Raw genomic sequence first — 25,220 nt, 5'->3', positions numbered from 1 at the left:
CAGGAAATGTGCACTGGTTAAAGGTATGACTGAAAATTATGAACAACTTTGTAACTATGAATCTTATATAATAAAATAAACCATCAAAGGACAAAAAAGAGAAACAGGTTATAATTTTCAGGAATGAAAGAGATCGCCATTATATATCTTATAGATATTATTTGTACAATAAGAACACAGAGTAATCATTTCTTCTGAAAGAAAAGGCAAAAGCCTAGAGCACATACTGTGCATGGGATAGCCCAGTTCTTCCCCCTACAACCACACGATCTCCTGAGCATCAAGTTGTAAGATCCCCTAAGAACCACCAAGTTCTTTTGGCCCAAAAAACAATAACAAAAAAAAGATAAACAGAAAATCTAAATATCCCATATATATATGTAATAATTTTCTTCATATATATCATATATATTATTGTGTGTATATACATATACATATATACATACATACATATATATATATATACATACATACATATATATATATATATATATATATATATATATATATATATATATATATATATATATATATGGTTTTTGGGTCATACCCGGTGGCACTCAGGAGTTACTCCTGGCTCTGCACTCAGAAATCGCTCCTGGCAGGCACGGAGGTGAGGGTGGGTGGGGGACCATATGGGTGCCAGGATTCGAACCACTGTCCATCCTGGATTGGCTGCATGCAAGGCAAACGCCTTACCATTGTGCTATCTCTCTGGCCCCAAAGAAAATTATTACAAAAAATACTTACCCACCACAACAAATCTAGGTCTAGATGGCTTCACACATGAATTTTGTTGAATATTTACAAAAGTAAAATAATCAATCTTACAAGAATCCTACTTTTTAGCTTGTTTTTATAAAGTGAATATAGTTCTGATATTCTGAATGACAAGACATTATAAAAAAGACAAATATACCATACTAAACATGTAAAATATTTAATAAAATTTTACCAAAAAGAATTCAGGAAAGAATAATCGAGCATGACCAACATGGTTTATCCCAGAAAAGCAAGATTACTTTTAACTAGGAAAAAAGTGTCATTAGCAAAATAAGAGACAAACCATATGATCATTGCACAGATGCAGAAAAAGAGCATTTAACGAAATTCAACATCTCTGCATAATAAAATTTCCCAGCAAGCCAGGAATAGACTGTAGCAGCTTTCATCTGATGAAGAACATCTATAACAACCTACAGCTAACATCAAAATTCTTGTAAAATATTAAATCCTATCCATCTAGTACTAGAAACAAGGAAGAAGGTTTGCTTTTATCACTTGCATTCAATTTGGTATTCTACAAATAAAGCAAGAAAATAAATAAAAACAATACAAAGGCTATAATTGCTGTTATTCAACAAAATATTATTCTGCATGTAAAATTTGTGATCAGGGAAATGTCTCAAAGACATACTTTGTATGCATGGTATGTAAAAGGCCTAGATCTAATTCCAGCATCTCACAATCCTGAGACCCTCAAAGTGACTCTAATGACTCTTTTGTACCATTCCTAAAACACAAAATATTTAAAATAAAATCCTTCTAACAAGAAAAAAAAAAAAGCAAGCAATCTCCTGCCAAACTCTAAATACCATGCCTAATCAAATCAAGATATTAAAGAGGATGGGGACCGGGAAGGTGGCGCTACAGGTTAGGTGTCTGCCTTGCAAGCGGATGGACCGCGGTTCGATCCCCCGGTGTCCCATATGGTCCCCCAAGCCAGGGGTGATTTCTGAGCGCGTAGCCAGGAGTAACCCCTGAGCGTCAAATGGGTGTGGCCCAAAAACTAAAAAAAAAAAAAAAAGATATTAAAGAGGGAGTCAGACAGTTAGTTCAGTGTGCAGGACTCGTGCCTTACACATGTGGTGAGCCAGGTTTTGATCCCTAGTACCCATATGTTCTCCTGAAGTGATCCAGAAGTGATTCCAGAGCACAGAGCCAGAAGTAAGCCCTGAATACAGCCAGGTGTGGCCAAAAAAATAAATAAATAAATAAATAAATAAATAAATAAAACTGAACAAAAATTAAGACAACAAGATATAAGACCAATTTATTTAATTACTTAAAAAATTAAAAAAATTTCTTTTGGAGGCACAGAGTAGGGCGTTTGCCTTGCACACGCTACTGATCCAAGGAAGGATGGTGGTTTGAATCCCGGCATCCCATAAGGTCCCCTGTGCCTGCCAGGAGCAATTTTTGAGCCTAGAGCCAGGAGTAACCCCTGAGCATCGGTGGCGTGACCCAAAAACAAAGAAACAAAAATTCTTTTGGTCTTTGGACCTTGGAAATGCTTAGCAGTTACTCTTGGTTTTGAACTCTGAAATTACTCCTAGTGGTGATCAGTGAACCATATGAGACAGCAGGGATCAAACCTGGATCTGCCACAAGCAACGCAAATGCCTTTACCACTGTACTATTACGCTCTAGCCCTGATAGAAGACCAATTTAAAATATCAAATGTTATACCAATATTCTAGCATAAATTCTTGAAAATAAAAACTTAAAAAAAGTTCATTTTTCACAACAGTATCAAAAATATAAACCATCATAGAATAAAGAAAGATGTGAACTGTGCACTACAAACTACACAATTTTGCAGAGACTAGGAGGACAAATGAAATGAAGATGTAGACCATATCACAGTAGGGAAGACTCAGTATAATTCAATCTTACTGTTCACTCACCCAAATGAATGGAGAGAGTCAATTCACTATCATAATTCTAGGCTTTAAAGAAATTGACAAGATTATTCAAAAATTTTAAAGAAGCTAGACTTGGAAAGCAAAACAATCTATTAAAATCTAATATTTTAAAATATATTGTAGATATATTTGTAGAACTCAAATGATTTTATTTCATGATTTATAATGCTATTAAATTGAGTTAATAATAAACAAATAAATCAAGACAACAGATAGACTCAAGAATAGATTCTATCTATTCTAATATTTTCATTAGTATTGAAAAGCTCAATATCCACCTAGGTTTATGACTATCTAAATATATACACGAAAGTTAATTTGCGTTAGATCAGAGACCTCATTTTAAAATTTAGTGCTAAATTTTCTTCTTTAAAAATTAAAAAAAAAATGGGGCCAGAGAGATAGCATGGGCATTTGCCTTTCATGCAGAACACCAGTTCAAATCCTGGCATCCCTTATGGTCCCCCAAGCCTGCCAGGAGCAATTTCTGAGCTTAGAGCCAGGAATAACCTCTGAACACTGATGGGTGTGACTCAAAGACCAAAACAAAACAAAACAAAGCAAAAACAAAACAAAACAAAAACAAAATTAAAAAATGTTGGGGGCTGGAGAGATAGCATGGAAGTAGGGCATTTGCCTTGTATGCAGAAGGACGGTGGTTCGAAACCTGGCATCCAATATGGTCCCCCGAGCCTGCCAGGGGCGACTTCTGAGTGTAGAGCCAGGAAAGCGCTGCTGGTGTGACCCAAAAACAAAAACAAAAAAAATTAAAAAATGTTTTGGGTCATACCCAATGGTGCTCAGAGCTTACTCCTAACTCTATACTTGGATCACTCCTGATGGGTCACAGGATACTATATGGAGTGCCAGGTATTGAACTTGAGTTTGCTGTGTGCAAACAGGTACCCTGCTCATTAGACTGTTTAGCCCCAGAAATTTAAATCTTTTTTTGGGGGGTCACACCCAGCAGCACTCAGGGGTTACTCCTGGCTCTACACTCAGAAATTGCCCGCAGCAGGCTCGGGGGACCATATGGGATGCCGGGATTCGAATCACCATCCTTCTGCATGCAGAGCAAATGCTTTACTGCTGTGCCATCTCTCCGGCCCCAGAATTTTAAATCTTACAGATTTATTTTCACAACATTGGGAATCAGCAAAAATTTCTTGGATGGAATGTAAAACTCACTGTAAAAGAAAAACTGGATGTATTGAACTTCATAAAAATAAAAACATTTCATATCTGATAATGGGTTTATAGTAATATAAAACAATTTAATATTAAAAGATGAACATTTGTTAAAAAACAGGCAAATTTGAATTAAACAACATTTTTTGGGGGGGTTCTGGGGCACACCCAGTGGTGCTCAGAGATTACTCATGGCTCTGCGCTCAGAAATCGCTCCTGGCAGGCTTGGGGGACCATATGGGATGCTGGGAATAGAACCCAGGTTCGTCATGGGTCAGCTGAATTAAACATTTTTAAAAGAAGTACATAAAATGTTCATCATCATTAAACAAGGAAATATAAATGAAAAAAATTAATAACACTTTATACCTACTAAAATGCTGAAATCAGGAGTAACAACACCAAATGATTGCTAGGATGTGAAGCAACAAACTATAAAGCATTGTTGGTAGAATTCATTCATGCTTCAATATGTATCAATTTATTTCTTTTTCTTTTTCTTTAGTCATATCTGGAGTAAACAGGGGTCATTCCTGGCTCTGCACTGAAGAATTACTCCTTGGGGAGTAATTACTCTTGGGGGCCCTACAGGTAAGCTGGGATTGAACCTGGGTTGGCTGCATGCAAGGCAAAAGTCCTATCTGTTGTACAAGCTTGTCAATTTATTTTTATAGTCAATATCACTGTGATGATGTACATACCAAATTTACTGTAGCCCCGTGATATCAGAAGTGGATGTTTCTGCTTCTGATAGGGTGCTAAAACTGAGGAAGTAGTAGTATTCTGAGGTACAACTGAAGGGTGTTTCTGTTTGTTCCCTAAAGAAAATAGATTTAGGGGCTGGAGTATAGTATAGCAGATAGGGCACTTGCCTTACATCCCAGAAATTTAGGTTTGATCCCTGGCACCTTATATGATCCCCTGCCTTGCCAGTAGAGTCTCCTGAGCACAAAGTCAGGAGTAATCCCTGATTTGTTTTAGCTTGAAAACAAAACATAAAGCAAACAAACAAGCCACAACAACAAAAAGGTAGATTTAGGGATTGGAAAGACAGTAGATAGAAAGCATTGCACTTGGTGACATAAATTCAAATCCCACAACCACATATAGTCCCCTAAACTCCACCAAGAATAACTCTACAAAGTAGAGGCAAAAGTATAGCACTGTTAGGTGTGGCCCTTAAACCAAACACCAAAGACAGTAAATTTTCATGGTATTGAGTGATCCTCCCCCACCAACTGAAAAGTGGGTGGTAGGCTAAAATAATCTTGAAAGAGTTTTGGTTTTTCCATTTATCAGCTGGGCACTTTTTTTGTTTCCTTAATTATGATCTTTATTTAAAAGTTAAGGCATGGCAAAAGCAATTTCTCAATGGCTTAGAATACATGCTTTACATTCAGGAGGCCTGGCTTTTATCCTTAGCATTATTTGTACTGTTCAATTAATTTGTGTATACTGGTAATGTCCCTTGAGCACTAAGAATATCCCTTCATCACCACTGCATGTGCACTATAAAACACAAATAAAACCCCCCCAAAAACCAATCACCAAAAAAAAGGTTAAACCTAATAAAAATCTGTTCCATCTTTCTTATTCCAAATGCAAAATTTATTAGAATATTTTCAATTTCTGGGGCCGGAGAGATAGCATGGAGGTAAGGTGTTTGCCTTGCATGTAGAAAGACGGTGGTTCAAATCCCAGCATCCCATATGGTCCCTCACACCTGCCAGGAGCAATTTTTTTTGTTTTTTTTTTGTTTTTGGGCCACACCCGGTGGTGCTCAGGGGTTACTCCTGGCTGTCTGCTCAGAAATAGCTCCTGGCAGGCACGGGGGACCATATGGGACACCGGGATTCGAACCAACCACCTTTGGTCCTGGATCGGCTGCTTGCAAGGCAAACGCCGCTGTGCTATCTCTCTGGACCCGCCAGGAGCGATTTCTGAGCATAGAGTCAGGAGTAACACCTGAGCGCTGCCGGGTGTGACTCAAAAACCAAAAACCAAAACCAAAAAAAAAAAAAAAAAAAAAAGAATATTTTCAATTTCTTAAATTGTAGCCATGATTAAAGTTATATCCTACATTTGCGTAAGAATATTTTATCTATATAAATCTCTAAAGGAAGTTCAACTTGTGATTGGTTCTAAATTGCTTTCACATGGAGATGCATAATGGGAAATTAATCTGTTTTCTCGGCACTAACATTTAGAGCATTTAAGAAACAAGCTTAACCCTCATTATTTATTCCCTGGTCAAACCTCAACAAATTTTTTTTTGTTGTTGTTTTGGCCACATCCAGAGATGCTCAGAGGTCACTCTTGGCTCTGTACTCAAGAATCACTCCTGGTGGTGCTTGGATGACTATATGGGATGCTGTGGAACAAACCTGGCCTGGCCATGCACAAGACAAGTACCCTACCTATTACTATCTCTCCAGACCCACATCCTTGCCTTCAAAAAAATTTTTTTTAATTTATAGCACCATAATTTACCAAGTTGTTCATAATACAGTTGTTTAAGGCATTACTTAGTCAAATACCAATCCCATCACTAGTGTAATCCTCCCTCCATCAGTGTCCCCAGTTTCCCACTCACCACCCTAGCTTGCTCCCTTGCAGGCACAAAAATTTTTACTTCATACTGTTTGTTGTTAACACAAAGGCAAATAGAATTATCAAAACTTAGATCAATACGGGTCAATTTGAAATAATTGTTTTATCTCTCAATGATGTTACTAAAGTTGGGAGTCTACGGATTTACTGGGTTGCGGGTGATTCTTAATTGAGTATTCTGTGTCACTGTTTAGGTTCACTAAACTTGGAGGTTTTCTATGTAACTTTCCCATTAGGTTTGCTGTGATACATTTGGGAGAACACTACTGTGAAGTTTTGGGGTGTTGTGAGCTGCTTGCAGCTTGTGGTCCAGGATCTATAGATTTGGAACATAAACATATTTGATAATTTGTGGAGCTGGGTTATTTCTGTCGAAGGGTGTTGGGTGTATTGGTTAAGCTGTAGTACCTTCAGGTAGAAAGGGGAATCTGCCCCACTCCCCTCTGAGAAGGCCCCAGAGTTTTCAGCTAGGACCAGAATACCTGGGGAGAGTAGGTGACCATTATTTTCTTTTGCGCAGGTGTACAGATAAGATGCTTGCGCACACTGTCCACTGCATGTGATTCATACCCCCTGGCAGGAGTAAGTCAGAATACTGCCAGATATGGACCACAAACAAACAAAAAAGAGATGTATAGGGTAAGAAATAAAAACTGGTTTTCTAATATCAAGAATAAGTGAGGTAATATGCTTAACGTTTTTTTTTTGGGGGGGGGGAGTGACACAGTGAAGCTCAGGAGTTACTCCTGGATATACACTCAGAAATCGCTCCTGGCTCATAGGACCATATGGGATGCTGGGGTTCAAACCCCAGGTTTGTCCTGTGCCAGATGTGTGCAAGGCAAATGCCCTACCACTGTGCTATTGTTCCGGATCCAACATTTTTTTGGGGGGGCACCTGGTGACACTCAGGGGTTACTCTTGGCTATGTGCTCCGAAATCACTTCTGGCTTAGGGGATGATATGGGACTCTGGGGGATGGAACCGCAGTTCATCCTAGGTCAGTGCATGCAAGGCAAACACCCTACCTGTTGCACCACCACCCTGGCCCTTCAGGCCTCAACATTTTATATATTACATTTAATGTTCATAATAGCCTGACTACAAAGAACTTTAATGAATAAACTTTATGTATGAAAATAGATATAAAGGGATTAAATACGTTTTCCAGGATCACATGAGCTAATATAGAATTGGGCTTTCAGGGGCTGGAGAGATAGCATAGTGGTAGGGCGTCTGCCTAGCAAGCGGCAGACTTGGGAGGAACTCAGTTCGATTCCCAGCATCCTGTATAGTCCCCAAGCCTGCCAGGGGTGATTTCTGAGCACAGAGCCAGGAGTAACCCTGAGCTCTACCAGGTATGGGCCAAACAAACAAACAAAAGAATTGGGCTTTCATTAAAATAGCATCTGGTTAAAGCTCTTGGAGTTAAGATTACCTGAATTCAAAACCTAATTCACTGTACAGTTTTAGAGAAGTTGCTTTATTTCTCTAACACTAGCTATTTTCTTTGGGGGTATCTACCTGACAGAGCAGAGACTTATAAGCACTAAATGAGATAATGCATTTACATTTGTAAACTACTGCAACACAATTTCTAAACTATCTGTGAACTTTGTATTGTCAGTAGCATCTGTTTTCTTCATGAGTGAAGGCAACTGTTTCTCACCTACTTTTCTAGTTCAAAGATAAAAAAAAAGTCCCCTTATTCTGTTTTAGTAAAATAAAAAAGTGAAAATTTCCAAACTACCCAAGACTTCACCACTCAAATCACAACGAAGTAATTAATAAATATGTGGAATAGCTTTTGATAAGGTTCTAAAGGGGTAATGTCCAAACATGTTCTTATCTTAGGCAGGGGTCTTCAAACTTTCTAAACAGGAGGCCAGTTCACTGTCTGTCAGACTACTGGAGGGCCAGACTATAGATAAAAAACAAAACAAATCTATGAACAGGGGCCAGAGCACAGTGGTAGGGTATTTGCCTTGCAGGCAGCCAACCTAGGACCTACCTAGGTTCAATGCATATGGTCCCGTGAGCCTACCAGTAGCAATTTTTGAGTGCAGAACCAGGAGTAACTCCTGAACATTGCTAGTGTGGCTCCAAATCCCCACCCCAAACAAACAAAATCATGAACAAACTCCTATACACACTGCACATATCTTATTCTGAAGTAAAAAAAAAAAGAGAGAGAGAACAAATACAATATTTAAAATGAAAAACGAAGTAAAAATAACAAATTTACCAGCATTTCAATGGGAACTATGGGACTGTTTTTGGAAGGCCACAGTTTGAGGACTCCTGCCTGAGACTGGAAGGAGGAGAAGGAAGAGGAGAGAGACAGAAAAGAGAAAGAGACAGAGAGAGACAGACAGAGAGAGACAGAGAGACAGAGACAGAGAGAGAAAGAGCAGAGAGAGACAGAGACAGAAAGAAGAGAGAGAAAGAGAAAGTGAGTGAGAGGGAGAGAGAGAGAGAGAGAGAGAGAGAGAGAGAGAGAGAGAGAGAGAGAGAGAGAGAGAGAGAGAGAGAGAGAGAGAGAGAGAGGGAGTGAGAGGGAGAGGAGTTGGAACGTGCAGCGCACATCCCACTTAATGTGTGCTGCAGGTCTGGGAAAGAGTTGGCTGCTAAGCAGGGCAGGCAGTGGTGGTAAAAACACCCTGTGGGCTACATAAATGTTCTTGGAGGGCTATGTCTGGCCTTTGGGCTATAGTTTGAGGACTCTTATCTTAGGACATTTTATGTTTTTATATTAAATCTGAAACAAAAATACCTTTGTGGTAAAGTCTAAGCATTAATATTATGTAACATCAGCTGTGGATCAGTAGTAGCTCATACAGCAGCACTGCACAAAGCATGAACATAAGAGTTACTTCAAGTGAAGACAAATGGGCTACAGACATATCCAAAATGTTCTGACAACATATATTCTGACTACAACATCTAGCCCCCAAGGAATCAATCATCTGGGCAGGCTGAGCTGTATATATCGTTATGAATGTATGTATTTTGCTAAGATAGATATCTTTTTCTACTTCTTAAGTTGCTAATCTTTAAGAACTCAGGAATTTCTCCTTGACATCAGGAATGCAAGTTTCATTTAATAAGTTATTAAATTTTTCTCTGCGTCTAATATAACAATGAAAGTACGCACTGAACAGATTACAAGTATTAAATGCGACCATAAATGAAAAGAGCTTAGTATAGCATAGTGACATAATCTATGGTGGCTATAATTATTATGCCACTAGAAAAACTAGAAAACTAGAAAAATGTAAGGAAGAAAACAATGTCACCAATTTCCTTTCCCAGAGGCATATATTAATCATCTTTATTTTCTATATGTAGATTGTTTTATATAGATTGATATAACATGTAAACTATATGCAGTTTGTTTGATTTTGCTTTATCTTTCTGGCCTATTAATGTACCCTATAATTTGGGGGGCCACACCGGGTGATGCTCAGGGGTTACTCCTGACTATGTGCTCAGAAATCGCTCCTGGCTTGGGGGACCATATGGGACGCCAGGGGATCGAACCGCTGTCTGTTCTAGGCTAGCACATGCAAGGCAGACACCCTACCGTGTGTGCCAATGCTCTGGCCTCTAATGTACCCTATATCATTAACAATAAGAAAGTGGTTCTTTATAGTTTCATAACAAAATGTTTTTTCCTAGTTACAGAGCCCCTGGGGTTTCCACTTTAGATTTCTGTCACTTTGGGATCTTATTACCTGGTCTTGGGATTCCTGTAAATATATATAAATATATTTATATATAAATTTATATAAATATATATTATATAATATATACCTGTGGGAGACTGCGCACCCCACAAAAAACTCTGGATGAATTTTCCACCGCATGCCTGATTCAAGCCATAAAGTTTGCATAGCCCCGAGCCAACTGGAAACTCTGCAAATAAATTTAGCCCAGCACACAGAATCTGGCTTAACCAGATTCCTTAACCTTTCCATGGAACCTGTTTTTGTAACTGCTCTCAAGCATGTAGTTATAGATAGGTTTTTGTAAAGTTTAAATTATGATCCTTATTGCTTGCACAAAAGAAAGATTTAAATGGAAAATAGGCTAAACAAAAATTGTATTTGCGTAAATATCAATTAGCTATTTGTTTAAGGATTTGCTTCCCCTCCCCCCATCCTGCCAGGTTCCTCTTTATCCTTCCCGCCATCAAAATGTGTTTATGCTCCCATTGGTTAAAATTGTTGTACTTGTACAAATCTGATTGGTTTATGTTTCAATCCTATGTTACTACCCCTCCCACAGGAGCAGGGCATAAAAACCCTGCTCTCCCCTCATTAAAGCCTCTTGACTGGAACACACCTTGAGCATTTTACTAACTTCTGCAGCTTAATTTTTTAGGTGTTCACAAAAGAGCTTAACACTCGTGAATTATTTGTAGCTGCTTTCTGCCTTCTGTCCCGGTTGAGAGAAAGCTGCTGGCCGGAATTCTCTCCCAGTAAAGGGCAGGAGCAGAGGCAGTTATAATATACCAATATACAATATATATTATATTATTTATATAAATATGTACATTTATATAAAATATAAATATCAACAACATTACTTTGGATCATTGTAAAGGACCTCCTAAGTGCCTATTGGCTACTGGGTGCACAAATCTCCTTCCCCCACAATACACAAATGCAGTATTCTGCAGGCCATAATAAGGTGGTGACAAAGCCTGAGATTCCATAGCCATCTGCTCAACTTGATGCCTCTCCATTTTTTCTCCCACTCAGTACAACTGAATCTGCTTAAAAACAAAAACAAAATCTTGAACCTGTTCATCTGCTGTATGCTTAAGTTCAAGTTGCTTCTTTCCTGGGCATCTTTTTTAAGACCCTCTCTTTATATAAAATAAATGTATTGTTTGGCTTAAAATTTTTTTTTAATTTTATTTATTTGTTTGGTTTGGGGCCACACCCAGTAACGCTCAGGTGTTACTCCTGGCTCTGCACTCAGAAATCACTCCTAGCAGGCTCAGGGCACCATATGGGGTGTGGGAGATTGAACCTGTATCTGTCCTGGGTTGGCTACACGTAAGGCAAATGCCCTACCACTGAGTTATCACTCCAGCCCCTTAAATATTTTCTTAAAACTTTAAGACACCAAAATGTAATGAGGTTTGCAACATGGCTTTTTAATATCATATAATTATCTTATATATAAAATAGCACATCTAGACACAGAGTTGGTTAAAATATCAAAATAAAATCAAATGAAAACTATAGAGACACGGGTAACATTTTGACCACTACCATGTTTTGAGGTGACTGTAGACCAGTTTATTACTACTGTAGTTCCTACTATAGTTGGCCTTAAATAAACAATTCATTAAGGCCTAGATTTGTTCAGTGGTAGAATATATGCCTTAGATACATTATTCCCTGGTTTTGGTCCTTGGCATCAGAAAACATAAATTTCGGGTCTGGAGAGATAGCACAGCGGTGTTTGCCTTGCAGGCAGCCGATCCAGGACCAAAGGTGGTTGGTTCAAATCCCAGTGTCTCATATGGTCCCCCGTGCCTGCCAGGAGCTATTTCTGAGCAGACAGCCAGGAGTAACCCCTGAGCACTGCCGGGTGTGGCCCAAAAATCAAAAAGAAAAAAGAAAAAAAAAGAAAACATAAATTTCTTTTTTGTTTTGGTATTTGGGCAACACCTGACCAGGCTCAGAGGTTACTCCTGGCTTTGTGCTAAGAAATTACTCCTGGCAGGCTAAGATGACCTTATGGGATACAGGGAATTGAACCTAGGTCAGCCATGTGTAAGGCAAATTCCCTACCTACTGTGCTATCACTCTGGCTCCAATATAAAACAATTTTCTTTTTTTGGTTTTTGGGTCACACCCGACAGTGCTCAGGGGTCACTCCTGGCTCCATGCTCAGAAATCACTCCTGGCAGCCACGGGGGACCATATGGGATGCCGGGATTCGAACCACCGTCCTTCTGCATGAAAGGCAAATGCCTTACCTCCATGCTATCTCTCCAGTCCCAATATAAAATAATTTTTTAAGTAGAATTTTTCTTCCGAAAATTTTTTTCTCCAGAAAAGTAATTAACAGGTGACTATGTAGAGAAGATATTAAAAATAGCTGAGAAATAAAATATTGACATTTCTGGAAAGTTTAGACTTTTGACTATTATGGATAAGCTGGGACCTCAAGCAGCTCTAATGTTCTGAGACTGCTTCTCCCAAATAGAAATAATAATTTTCACTTTGTCAACCTGAGGGTCTTTTTATTCTGAATAAATTTAATAAGGCAGATAAAAGTAATTTGTAGCTTGCAAAACTATACAAACACAAGGAGATAGTACTCTTTAAAATAAAATGGTAGGGAAAGAGATGATGATCTAAAACACACTCTACTGACTTCTGAAAATTTACCTACATAGTTCACATCTAACTTGTAACAAGAGAAACAGATCATTCTGAATAATTGCACCCTTTGCTTTAAGTTTTCCTCCACACATGCATCATGCTAATTAAAGGGTTGGCTATCTCCGTGCTGTTAGAAGAAATCGAAGTGTTAGAAGGAAACAAACTGACATGCTATCTTAAGGAGCTTGTATCAGCTAAAGAGGGACCGAGAAAAGTGAAAGTATTAGAGATAGGAATGCTTAGGATCATTGAGGTTGTATGAATTTTTAAAAAAGGCCATAAACAGCTTAGAACTTAAAGAAATGTAAAGACATGATTTTTCACAAAGAGGGGAACCATTATCCAAACCTCTACTCAAGTGATTTTGTGAAGATATTATATGCAACCCCTCCAGAGCCTGACATTTGATTACATTTAAAATTCATCTTTTGCATCCCCTTTCTTCCACCCCCAGACGCCATGTGTTCTTGCCCCAACCTCCTACTAACCCTTTCATTTATTTCCATTACTAGCCTATCAGAAAGTCTAGGTCCAGTTTTGCACTGGTTTCTTAAGTCTCTCAGCTGGTTCTCCCTAGTATGTCTCTTCCTCAACATCATGTTGGCACCATCCTCTTTGGAAAAAAAAAATCACATCTCACTCTTGAAGAGGTTTTGAAAATGATTCAAAAGTAGACTACCCGTATTTAATAGAGTTTAAATTCCAAGCTGTTTAGCTAGGATAATCTGTGGGGGGAGGAAGGGAAAAGCAATGGTAGTTCCAAACCGGCTCAAACTTGTCACTGGTGGTGGCACAATGCCATTCTCATTCCACTGGGGCAGGATCCGCTGGGCAGAGGCATTCAGTCCAAGCAGGTGGAGGGGGGTGGGGTAGAGAAAAAGGAAAATAGAGACTTGCAGAGGTAGAAGGAAAGAAAAAAGTTAAAAAGGGAGGAAATAATTGATGAGAATATTGGAGAGTCAGAAGGGAGGAAGATGGGAGGAAGATGGGGAAATGGAGCAAGGAATCAAATAATAAAGAGGGGAATAGGAGAGGTACCAAGGAGGCGGACCAAGAGAGAAATCAAGTAGGCAAAAAAAAAAAAAAAGGCAGAAAGGGGCGAGGGTAGAGAGATAAGTGTCAGGAACAGAGAAAGGGAGCAAGGTAGTGGATAGGGAGAACAGGCAAGAGAGGAAGGGAGCGGGAGAGTCTGCCATGCCTAGCCTAGGTCTATTGGTTTTCTTTCTTACACTGTCATCAGTAGCTGCCTTATCTATTTTCACCTCTGGCAGGAGACGCCCGCCGATGTGGGAGCCGGGGCCTCCGATGAGGGACACCACGCCATTGCAGTCCACCGTGCTGTTGCGCTTCACGCTGCGCCGCAGGCTGGGGAAGATACGCGAGGAGCGGCTGCCTTGGCTGTAGCCGCTGTAGCCACTGTAGCTGCTGCGGCGCTCCCGGGCGCGGATGGGGATGAACAGGGAGTCCCGCCGGCCCTCGCTCTCCTCCACGGTGCTGTGCTCGTCATCCGCAAACTCGTTCTCTGAGCCCGGGTCCCGGAACCTCCCAGGCCCGCGGAAGCTGAAGATACTGCTTTTGCTGTTGTGGCGGGAGAGGAACGGGGAGCCGGGAATGCTGAGTAGTGACTAGAGGGAGAGAGAAAAAGGAGCCATGAGAGCGGAAATGGGGGGAGGGAGAGATGAGACAAGAACTTTCTTAACAGGCTCTTAGCTTTCCCAGCGGGGTTCTATCTTTCATCCCTGAGCACTCCCATATATTGAATTTAAACTTGAAAAATTGTTCAAAACCCACTACTCCCTTCCTCCAGCTTCTTCCCCTTTGATCCGGTAGTCCCCCCACCCCCCAAACACTACTCCGGTTCTTTTACATGTGCACTGAGATGAAGCTTTCATTTTACAATCGCGCTGTGAATCCCCTGGGGAAATACATCAGTGTGGGCTCGCAAGGAGAGTGCTCGAATTTGCCCAAATTAAGACTCCTGCCCCTGAGGCACAAAAGGCAGAAAAGAGAAGTGTAGCATCCTCTGCACCTCCCACTGGGCAGCCCTGTAGGTGAAGTTTTATGCCAACACGAGTTTTCTTTTATGTTAAGCTGAAAATTATGTATTTCTCCTAGCCAATTTTAAAGTCAACGTATTCTTTTTTTGTTGTTTTTGTTTGTTTGTTTTTGTCACCTCCTGGCTCTATGCGACCTGGCTCTCTGCTCAGAAATCGTTCCTGGCAGGTACTGGACCATATGGGATGCCAGGATTCAAACCACTTTCTGTCCTGGGTCTGCAACTTGCAAGGCAAACGCCCTACCGCTGTGCTATCTCTCCAGAAGAGCCAACATATTTTTGATCAGTTTAACCATTTGTAAATTACGCAATTCCAAATTGATATTTTGTTTTTGTTTTTGGGTCACTCCCGGCAGCGCTCAGGTGCTACTCCTGGCTCTGTGCTCAGAAATTGCTCCTGGCAGACACAGGACCACATAGGATGCCGGGAATCGAACTGGGGTCCACCCTGTGCTGGCCGCGTGTATGGCAAAAGCCCTACTGCTGTGCTATCGCTCTAGCCCCCATATTGACATTTAAAAATAAACTTTTCACTTAAACTTTTAGTATTTCCTAGATAAGTTTATACTAAATTACATTTTATGTCCTAACAGATTTTTACCAATTACTTATGGAATACTTTTCATCTGACAGTAATTATGAATAAACTATTCTTATGAACCTTTTAAGTTTTCTATAACCACAGATCTGTAAAAGATTTATTTTTAAGTTTTTTTTGTTTGTTTGTTTTGGGGCTGCAGCTGGCTGTGCTCAGGAATCACTCTTAGTTGGGAGTGAGGTGTGTGGGGAACTAGGGGGTGCCAGAGATTGAATCCATGTTGGACTTGTGCAAGACAAGTGGTACTATCTCTCCAGCTTCAAGATCTCTAAGAACTTAAAAATAATCCTACTGAGGAGGGGCTGGGGCAACAGTACAGCACAATGGGGTGCTTGGCTTGCATATGGCTGATCCAGGTTAGATCCCTGGTATCCATATGGTCCCCAGAACCATATGTGTTTGGTCTCCATATGGCTTTGATTCCCAGCACTCCATATGGCCTCCTAAGGCCCTTATATAAAGAGTGATCACTGAGCAAAAGAACCAGGGTTCAGCCTTGAGCAGTGCCTGGTATGGCCAAAACACTAAGATAGAAGAAAACAAAATCTTACTAAGCTGCTATTTTACTAAAATTCTTAATAATGCATTGATTGGTATACATACATGCTATATATATTTTACGAGTATTAAACCTTCTTCTTTTATTTTTTTTTGATTTTTGGGCCACACCCGGTAACGCTCAGGGATTACTCCTGGCTACGTGCTCAGAAGTTGCTCCTGGCTTGGGGGACCATATGGGACACCGGGGGATCGAACCGCGGTCCGTCCAAGGCTAGCGCAGGCAAGGCAGGCACCTTACCTTTAGTGCCACTGCCCGGCCCCGAGTATTAAACCTTCTAAAAAGAAAAAATATATTTAAATGTGCTTATTTTGGTTTTTTTAGGCCATTGTGCTTAGGATTTATTTTTTCTTAGCTCTACTCAGGGATCACTCTTAGCAACATTCAGGGGACTCTATTTGGTGCTGGGGAAAAAAGGAGAATCAGCTGCATGCAAATTAAGTGCTTTATCCCTGTACTATTTCTTTATATATATATATTTCTTATATACTATTTAAATGTATATATTAAATGGATGACTTTTCATTTGATGTCTTCCATGTTTGGATATTTATGGGCAGTATTATTTATTGTTAGAATTAGACATGGTTCAACATCAATTTCTTGTCCCCACTATTCTAATATTAGATCTTAAATGTTGAGAATCTTATAAAATAGCATCTTGGACTAGAGTTTATTATAATAACATCATTGAAGTCTTTGAACTTTTTCTCAGTTATGTGCCCGAATCACATAGTATACTATCAGCTAAATTTATCTTAATGATCTATCAGCTGAAAATAGATCCTCTTTTAATTCTGTTTAAAGTTCAGAACTTAAGTCATGTATGTAACTTATCAAAGTATTTGGTACACTTGTGCTAAGCATTCCACTTCAAAATTTTCCAATATAAAATCATTATTATTAATAAATAATTAGATGAGTTATCCTAACAGGAATTTTAAGGGGGATTTTGGCCCACACCGAGCTATGCTCAGGGCTTGCTTACTCCTGGTGGTGCTCTGGCCCCTCTTATGATTCCTGACATCACTTATTTATTTATGTCTGTATGTATGTATGGTTTTGGACCACACCCAGGGATATTCAGAGGTCACTTCTGATTCTGCACTCCTGATGGTACTTTGGGGACGTTATGGGACGTCAGAGATCAAATCTGGGTCAGCCACATGCAAGGCAAGCACCTTGCCTGCCTTACTATCTCTCAGGCCTTGATCATATATTTTTCTTACTCAGAACCTCAGTTCTGTTCTAGACTCAAAAAGCTTCTAGTTCTGGCTTCCTACTACAATGTACAAAATCCTGATATTTGGTTTGGTACATTTCCTTAGAATATTTTTAACTCTATTATATACCATTCTCTCAGTTTTTCTTCCCTCATTATACTGTCTTTTCCCATTTTGGTTCAAAGCAACTCACAAATCACCAAGACACCAAATAAATTTGATCATTGGGGGTCATGATAAGAAAGACAAAACACAGATAAAATCACTGGTAAATACATACTACATACTATAATGAGAACTCAAGAAAGAAGATGCACTTACGCATCATCTTTGATCCCTTTCTCTTAATCATTAAACTCATTCTGCTCTTTTGTCCAGTCTGGCAATAAGAGGAAGTGCTGTTGTTGAAACTCAAGGTTGACTGAATCTCACTTATGAGTGGGTGGTGTCACTGTGTGTTAAAAGGATATGTATAAGCTGGAGAGATAGTAAGTGGGAAGGACACTTGCATGGCATGCTGTGGGTTTCAATCCCTGCATTCCATAAAGTCCTCCAAGCCCTTCTAAGAGTGATTCCTAGGTACAGAGCCAGGAGTAAGATCTTAGCAAAGTTAAATGAGTCCCTGAAACAAAAACCAATAAACCAACCAAGCAAACAGGGTACATACCTGGTTATTTCTTTCTTCCATATTAGATTGGAAGAGAGATTGGGCCCTTTAGCTCACTGCTTGTTATCTTTCTTTTTCTCATATATATTTGGGTATCCTCACTGATTCTTTCCCTGAACCAACTTGCAAAGTGTGTTTGTTACTTTATGACCTGCTAATTTTTGCTATGAGGCAAGTAGAGCAGCTGAGAGAAGAGGTAAAATCATTTTCCCCCATCCTTCCTGGGCACTGCCATACAGTGAGACTATCTAGATAGCCCTGGCACATATGGTTGCACTAGGCATTGAGTTCATTACTGCATGCTTCTTTTGGGCACTGAGTCTTATCTGAGTCCCACACTTTTTTGAGTGTAAATCAAGAGAGTTTTATTTAGAAAACAAGTGAGAAGAGGAACCCCAAAAAGAAATTATGTACTCTGAGTTTTGTTGTGTGGACAATAATAGAATGCAGCTTCTCATAAAGTAAAGAAATAAACTGCAAACTCAGTTCAGAGAGGTTTGAGAACTCCAAAATGAAGCCAACATTTTTTATTTTTTTGGTTTTTGAGCCATACCCAGTGACGCTTAGGGGTCACTCCTGGCTATGTGTTCAGAAATCGCTCCTGTTTTGGGGTACCATATGGGACACGGGGGGATTGAACCATGATCCATCCTAGGCTGGCACGTGCAAGGCAGATACCTTATGGCTCGCACCACCGCTCTGGCACCTGAAGCCAACATTAACACATTATCTAATAATGTAATTTTTCTAGAAATTTATTAGCATTTTATTTTGTTATCATCAGTTCATGATCAATTAGGAAAATTATAAACTACTGATTTGCCACAGATAGTTTTGTTTTTGTTTCCAGGCTGTACCCAGCAGTGCTTCTGGCTCTGAACTCAAGGATCACATGGGCAAGGATTGAACCCAGATCCATTGCAGTTAGAAGCTGTATTGTCTCTGGTCTCAACTTTTGCCACAGGTGATCTGAAAACCCAGAAGGTAGTTAAGAGTCTTAAAAATGTACCTATGGGGGCCGGGCGGTGGCGCTAGAGGTAAGGTGCCTGCCTTGTCTGCACTAGCCTAGGAAGGACTGCTGTTCGATCCCCTATTGTCCCATATGGTCCCCCAAGCCAGGAGCAACTTCTGAGCACATAGCCAGGAGTAACCCCTGAGTGTCACCGGGTGTGGCCCAAAAACCAAAAAAAAAAAAAAAAAATGTACCTATGATTTTGTTTCAATCAGGTACAAAAGGTGACAGACATAGCAACAACTTTGAAATAAGTTATTTATTGTTATAATGAGATGAGATGGGTTGGTTGGGGGAACACAGACCATCTTAGGAAAGAAATTGGTGAAGTGTCAAAGAGGGAAAAATACAGCCTGAGGGACCAGAGTGATAGTGGTAGGGAGTTTGTCTTGCATGAAGCCAATCCTGGACAGACCTGGGTTCAATCCCCAGCATACTATGTGGTCTCTTGAGCCTGCCAGGAGTAATTTCTCCCATCCAAGTACTAACCAGGCCTGACCCTGCTTAGCTTCTGAGATCAGATGAGATCGGGCACATTCCTGCCAGGAGCAGTTTCTGAGCACAGAGCCAGGAGTAACCCTTAAGCATTGCCAGGTGTGGCCCAAAAACAACAATTAAAATAGCTTGAGGTCTTTATTTTGATTTTTTTTTCAGGAGTTATAGGGTAAGAAGACACACTGGAACAAGTTTACAGAGAACAATTTCGATAATTTAGGTTAGGTTCTTTGATATAGAGGTGATACCTTGTTCAATACCTAGCTCTAGAGTGAATAAAGGTGGGAGAAATAATAGCATGTATGTGTATTATAGCCCAGATTTTTAAATTAAAAAAAAAATACCCAGTGGTGCTCAGGGGTTACTCCTGGCTCAGCACTCAGAAATTTTTCCTGGTAGTGCTCAGAGGAACCATACTGGAAGCTGGGATTGAACTCGGGTCAGCTTGTTTCAGGGAAAGCACTCACCCCACTCTACTAGTTCTCCAGTCCCACAGCCCAAATTTTTATTTTTGATTAAAATGGTCTCCAATTGGAAAGAAAGACTATCTACTCCAAAGAGAAGCCAGTCACACTCCACAGAACACAGGGGTGAAGGACTGGCAGATATTTAAGGTTCAAATGCTGTTGGAGTAAGGCCAACATTTTAAGTAAAACTGCTGTAGTTTGAAGATTCTTATTACAAAGTTCTCTAAGTTTTTAGTGGTATACCTGAATTTTATCTTCCTTATGTGGCTGTTTTCAGTAAAGTGATTTCAGAATGTCCTTTTTAGGGGGAGGGCCACACCCATCAGTGCTCCAGGATCACTACTGGCGGGACTCAGGACCATGTGGTAATATTGGGGATTGAAACTACATCAATTGTGTGCAATGCTTCACTTGCAGCACTATCTCAACTGCTGCCTAGTTTCGGAATTAAATGGCCACTGTTGAATTTTAGGGTAGTATTAAAGAATATTCACAATAATATGAAAAGACAATTAAGATAGTTTCCCAACTCCTGCACTAAACTAAATTTTCCTTAAATATTTCAATCAAAAATTTTGTAACAGATCGAATGCAAGAGCAAGTATGCTATTTCATCAGTTCTGTATCAAATCATTTGAGGAAATGAATAATGCCACTTTCCCCACTTAAATAAATTTTTTCGGCTGGTCTGAGTGCAGTGGTGTTTACAATTAATTGATCACAGCCAGTTACAGATTTCTTTGTTCCTTCTCCACTCCCACTGCTTCACTTGACTATCCTAAAAAAATTTTTTTTTCACTTTGGAAAATAGTTAAATATATATAATCTAACAAATATATAAGGGATCATCATATTTATATTTATTTTTGGATCATTTTGCCATTTATTTCAAGTTTACAGAGAAGCTTAAGAATATGTAAAACTTATAGATAAGGTTTTTTAAAAGATAAAAACTTTCCATTTAAAGTTTAAATAAACAATTTAAATACACTTATTTAAGTGTCTTAATTATAATGTTTAATAAGACATTAAATGCACATTAAAATCTCCCTAATACCTATTAAGGATTTAATGGGATTCTAAGACCAAAAACCTTGAATACTATCATACAATCATAAATGCAAGGGAGAGAGTACAGCAAGTAGGGTGCTTGCCTTAGATATATCTGACTACCAAGCCCCACTAGGAGAGATCCCTGTGATTCCTGACCACAGAGATCCCTGACGACAGAGACAGCACCTGGGTATGGCCAATGACCCCCCAAAGCCCCAAAAGAATAATGCTTCATAAAAATAAACTTTACCTAAAATTTATACTGTCTAAATCCTAAAAATATAGCAGTGATTTGAGGAAAATAGGTAGAAAGTATTGTGCAGAAAGTATCTTTTGATGATCTTAAAAGACTGTCAGTATAGGACTCTGATATACAATTGACTATGCTGTGAGAAAATTGAAATCATTCATTTGAAACATAACAGAAAAGAATACCATATCAGAGTTATAGGACTCTGGTTCAAACTTTGGCTTCAATACCTAAGAGTTATATAACATAATCTTGAATAGTATTAACTGGTACTATTAACTTGAATACTATTAACTACTAACTGATCTGGGCCTTAGTTTCCTTAGTCATTTTTGTAGATAAAATCAGAAAAGGACATAAAATTCCTGGAATGAAGAATATAGTGTGTAGGGCTTCTACACAAATCTTGATCTCCAGGAATCTATAATATTTTTAAGATGGAAGATTAGATAAAGTGAACTTTTTCATGCAAAGCAGAACATTTTATAAACCTAGTTCTATTTGTTGAGCTAGGGAGTAATCAGTGCTCCTCAGTGCTGCAGTCTACAAATTAATCAGAGGCTATTGAAGAGAAATGTCAACAATGCTAAGATATTCATTAAATAGATCAGTTCAAGGTCAAAACACAGACTGGATTATAACAAAGCTGCAATCACATTTTCCCACAAAAGAGGTTAAATAGGAGAAAAGTGAAGTGAAGGTGAGATGGGTGAGGCATAAAGAAGTTCCAGAAAGGGTTAAATCAGATTTAGAAAAATCTATTTATTTGTCCAATAAATATCTGAATTTTTAACCCTGGGCAAAGGAGGCCTTGATACTTGAATTTTACCTAAGAGAGGACAGGCTAACAATATAAGTAAATGCAACATAGCAAGAGGTACATAAAAAACATAGTGTAGGGGCCGGCAAGGTGGCGAAAGGTAAGGTGTCTGCCTTGTAAGTGCTAGCCAAGGAAGGACCGCGGTTCGATCCTCCAGCGTACCATATGGTCCTCCCAAGCCAGGGGCAATTTCTGAGTGCTTAGCCAGGAGTAACCCCTGAGCATCAAACAGGTGTGGCCCGAAAAACCAAAAAAAAAAAAAGTGTAAAGATGAAATGAACATTTTTAATTAGGTATGGAATGGGTGAGCATGGGAAGATCTCTTGAGAGAAGGATGTGAAGAATGTGTATGACGTATATTATTCAGAGATTGGAAAAATAGGTCATCTTAGAGAGAAAATTTTCAGAGTAAACCAAAAGGAAGAAAGTATCACATATGAGAAGCAGCTAGGGCTGGAGAGATAGCAGTACAAGGATTAAAGTGCTTATACATGGCCAACCTGGGTTCGATTCTCCAACACTACATATAGTCCCTAAACCATTGCTAGGAGTGATCCCTGAGCACAGAGCCAGGAGGCAGTTCTGAACACTGCTCGTTGTGGCTGAAGACAACAACAACAAAAAAAACAATACAGAGAAAGGCATCCAATAGTTCACAATGATTGAAACACAAGGCTAAAGCACTTTGATGGGACAGAGTGACCAGGAATAAAAGGTAGGCAATGATGGATAGCGCGAATAGTGGGTGACCCCCCCTCGTAGTGGGTGACTCCCCACTCTGCGAAGGAGGGAAATCTCTTTGCCTTTCTGCTTACCCATTATTCTAAACAGTTGAGATTTTCTTGAACTTCCTATTCAACATCTAGTTACCTTCAATATTTATTTCCTACATTACTAAAAACTAGAGCCTGAGATGTCATTTCAACTTCCTACTACCTTACATTTACAATTTTATTCAGCACACCTCCTCTATTTTTTCTGGTATTTGGGACAAGGGACAAAAAAGAGATTAACTCTATTTTCATAACCTTCAAGACTGTATTCTATTCTATTTTGTTTTTTTCTTTCTACTTCCATTCTATCCTACAGATTTTAACAGTACTGATTTGGGAGGGTGTGGGGTTTGGTCCACACCTGGTGGTGCTCAGGGCTTATTCCTTTTTCTGTGCTCAGGGGTCACTTTATTTTTTATTTTGAAGTTAAAAACAGGTTTTAGGGGCTGGAGCTATAGCATAGAGGTAGGGTGTATACCTTGCAAGCGGCCGACCCGGGACAGACCTGGGTTCGATTCCCGGCATCCCATATGGTCCCCAAGTCTGCCAGGGGCAAGTTCTGAGTGAATAGCCAGAAGTAACCTCTGAGCACTGCCAAGTGTGGCCCAAAACAAAACAAAACAAAATAAGTTTTATTTAGAGAATGGGGGGGGGTGCACATGTGGTAAGAAACAGAGACAGAGAAACACACTCAAGAGAGAATGCAAGCTTCTCTAGAGGAAAGAGAGCTCCAGTAAAAATCCCATGTTAAAGTATAAAAGTACCATCTCAAGAGAGGAAATATGGGTGAGACGTGCATGTGGGTACCATGTGCATGGGTTGTCAATACATACATGCAGACAGCACATGTGCCTACTCACAGTCTTCACCTTTTCAACATTTTTGTTGCGTTGGTTTCATTAAATTCTGGGTTCCTATAGCACTTCTTATGGCTATTCATTTTGTTACCTTCATTTGACACCTATGCATACCAATGGCCACATCCTTTGTCCACTGTTCTTTCTTTTTTCTTTTTGTTTTTTGTTTGTTTGTTTGTTTTTGGGCCACACCCGGCAGTGCTCAGGGGTTACTCCTGGCTGTCTGCTCAGAAATAGCTCCTGGCAGGCACGGGGGACCATATGGGACACCGGGATTCGAACCAACCACCTTAGGTCCTGGATCGGCTGCTTGCAAGGCAAACACCGCTGTGCTATCTCTCCAGGCCCTGTCCACTGTTCTTTCACCTGACACCTCAAGTTTCATGGTTCATGAACCCATCATGAACTCTTCCCTGTCCTTTTAAAGGACTACCTGTGTATCAAAAACAAAAAATTCTCTACATGATTAACATCCAATAATCTAAACCAGAATTTTTTTTCCTTCCAAACTTGGTATGTCCTTTTTTCTAATTTACTGTTCCTTTATTTACATATTCTTCATAACCTGACTACTTCCTGCTTATTGCCTCAGTTCAGAAATTTATTTTCTCTAGAAAATCTCTGGTGAATGACTCCAGGGTGGGTTAGTGCATTGCTTCTCAAAACCAAATATTACTTGAATTATGAAACAATGTGAGTGATGTTATTATATAATTTTTAAATGTACCTGGCTGTTCCTTAACATTGTCAGCACCCTGGGGCAGATTTGATACTCAATCATCTTTTAGGACTCAGCATCATGTACCCTGAGGCATAGCAGGTATCCTACAACTGCTTCATTGTAAGTAAGGGGAGGTATATTTCAAAGTGATTTGCTAACAGGGCATAAAATGTAAAAGAGAGGGAGAAAGACCAGAGGAAATTAAACTGTAGTGATTTAGATATGTTCTTAAAACAAAATTGTACAAAAGGCTAACCTAACGATTGACAGGAATAGAAAAGAAAGAGATGAATGAGTGATTTTTCTGTGATAAAATGGAAAGGATTAGTAGAATAACTGGGAGGTGAGATGCAAGAAAGAGCACAATAAGAAAAGACATTGGGTAGACTACACTAGACTAGAATAGACTATAATAAACTATGATAGCCAGTAACGAATCTGCTTTGTAAACCTGATATTTTTCAAAAAGAGGGAATAAAATGGCCTAAGAGTTAGAATTTTTTGTTGTTGTTGTTGTTGTTGTTTTGGGCCACACTTGGTGTCGCTCAGGGTTACTCCTGGCTAAGCACTCAGAAATCGCTCCTGCTTGAGGGACCATATGGGATGCGGGAGTGGAGGGGATCGAACCGTCCTATGCTAGCGGTCCATCCTATGCTAGCGCTTGCAAGGCAGAGATGTCTTATCTCTAGCACCACTGCTCTGGCCCCAAGAATTATAATTATTTTTAAGTTTAAAAAATCAATGATGAAATTTCAAGAGTGG

The 25,220-nt window shown here is 39.6% G+C and overlaps 1 protein-coding gene across 1 annotated transcript in view; it reads right to left on the bottom strand.

Moving 5' to 3' along the window:
• Window positions 1-25,220, bottom strand: part of SCN8A (sodium voltage-gated channel alpha subunit 8) — a 179,728-nt gene that overhangs the window by 82,282 nt on the left and 72,226 nt on the right. Inside the window, exon 11 of the mRNA XM_049783640.1 lies at window positions 14,137-14,532. Coding sequence (XP_049639597.1) covers window positions 14,137-14,532 — 396 coding nt within the window. The remainder of the gene's footprint in view (window positions 1-14,136; window positions 14,533-25,220) is intronic.

Source organism: Suncus etruscus, chromosome 11 (assembly GCF_024139225.1).
Source record: "Suncus etruscus isolate mSunEtr1 chromosome 11, mSunEtr1.pri.cur, whole genome shotgun sequence".
Lineage (NCBI taxonomy): Eukaryota > Metazoa > Chordata > Mammalia > Eulipotyphla > Soricidae > Suncus > Suncus etruscus.
Note: the sequence above shows the minus strand (reverse complement) of the source record. Positions and strands in the feature narration are given on the sequence as shown.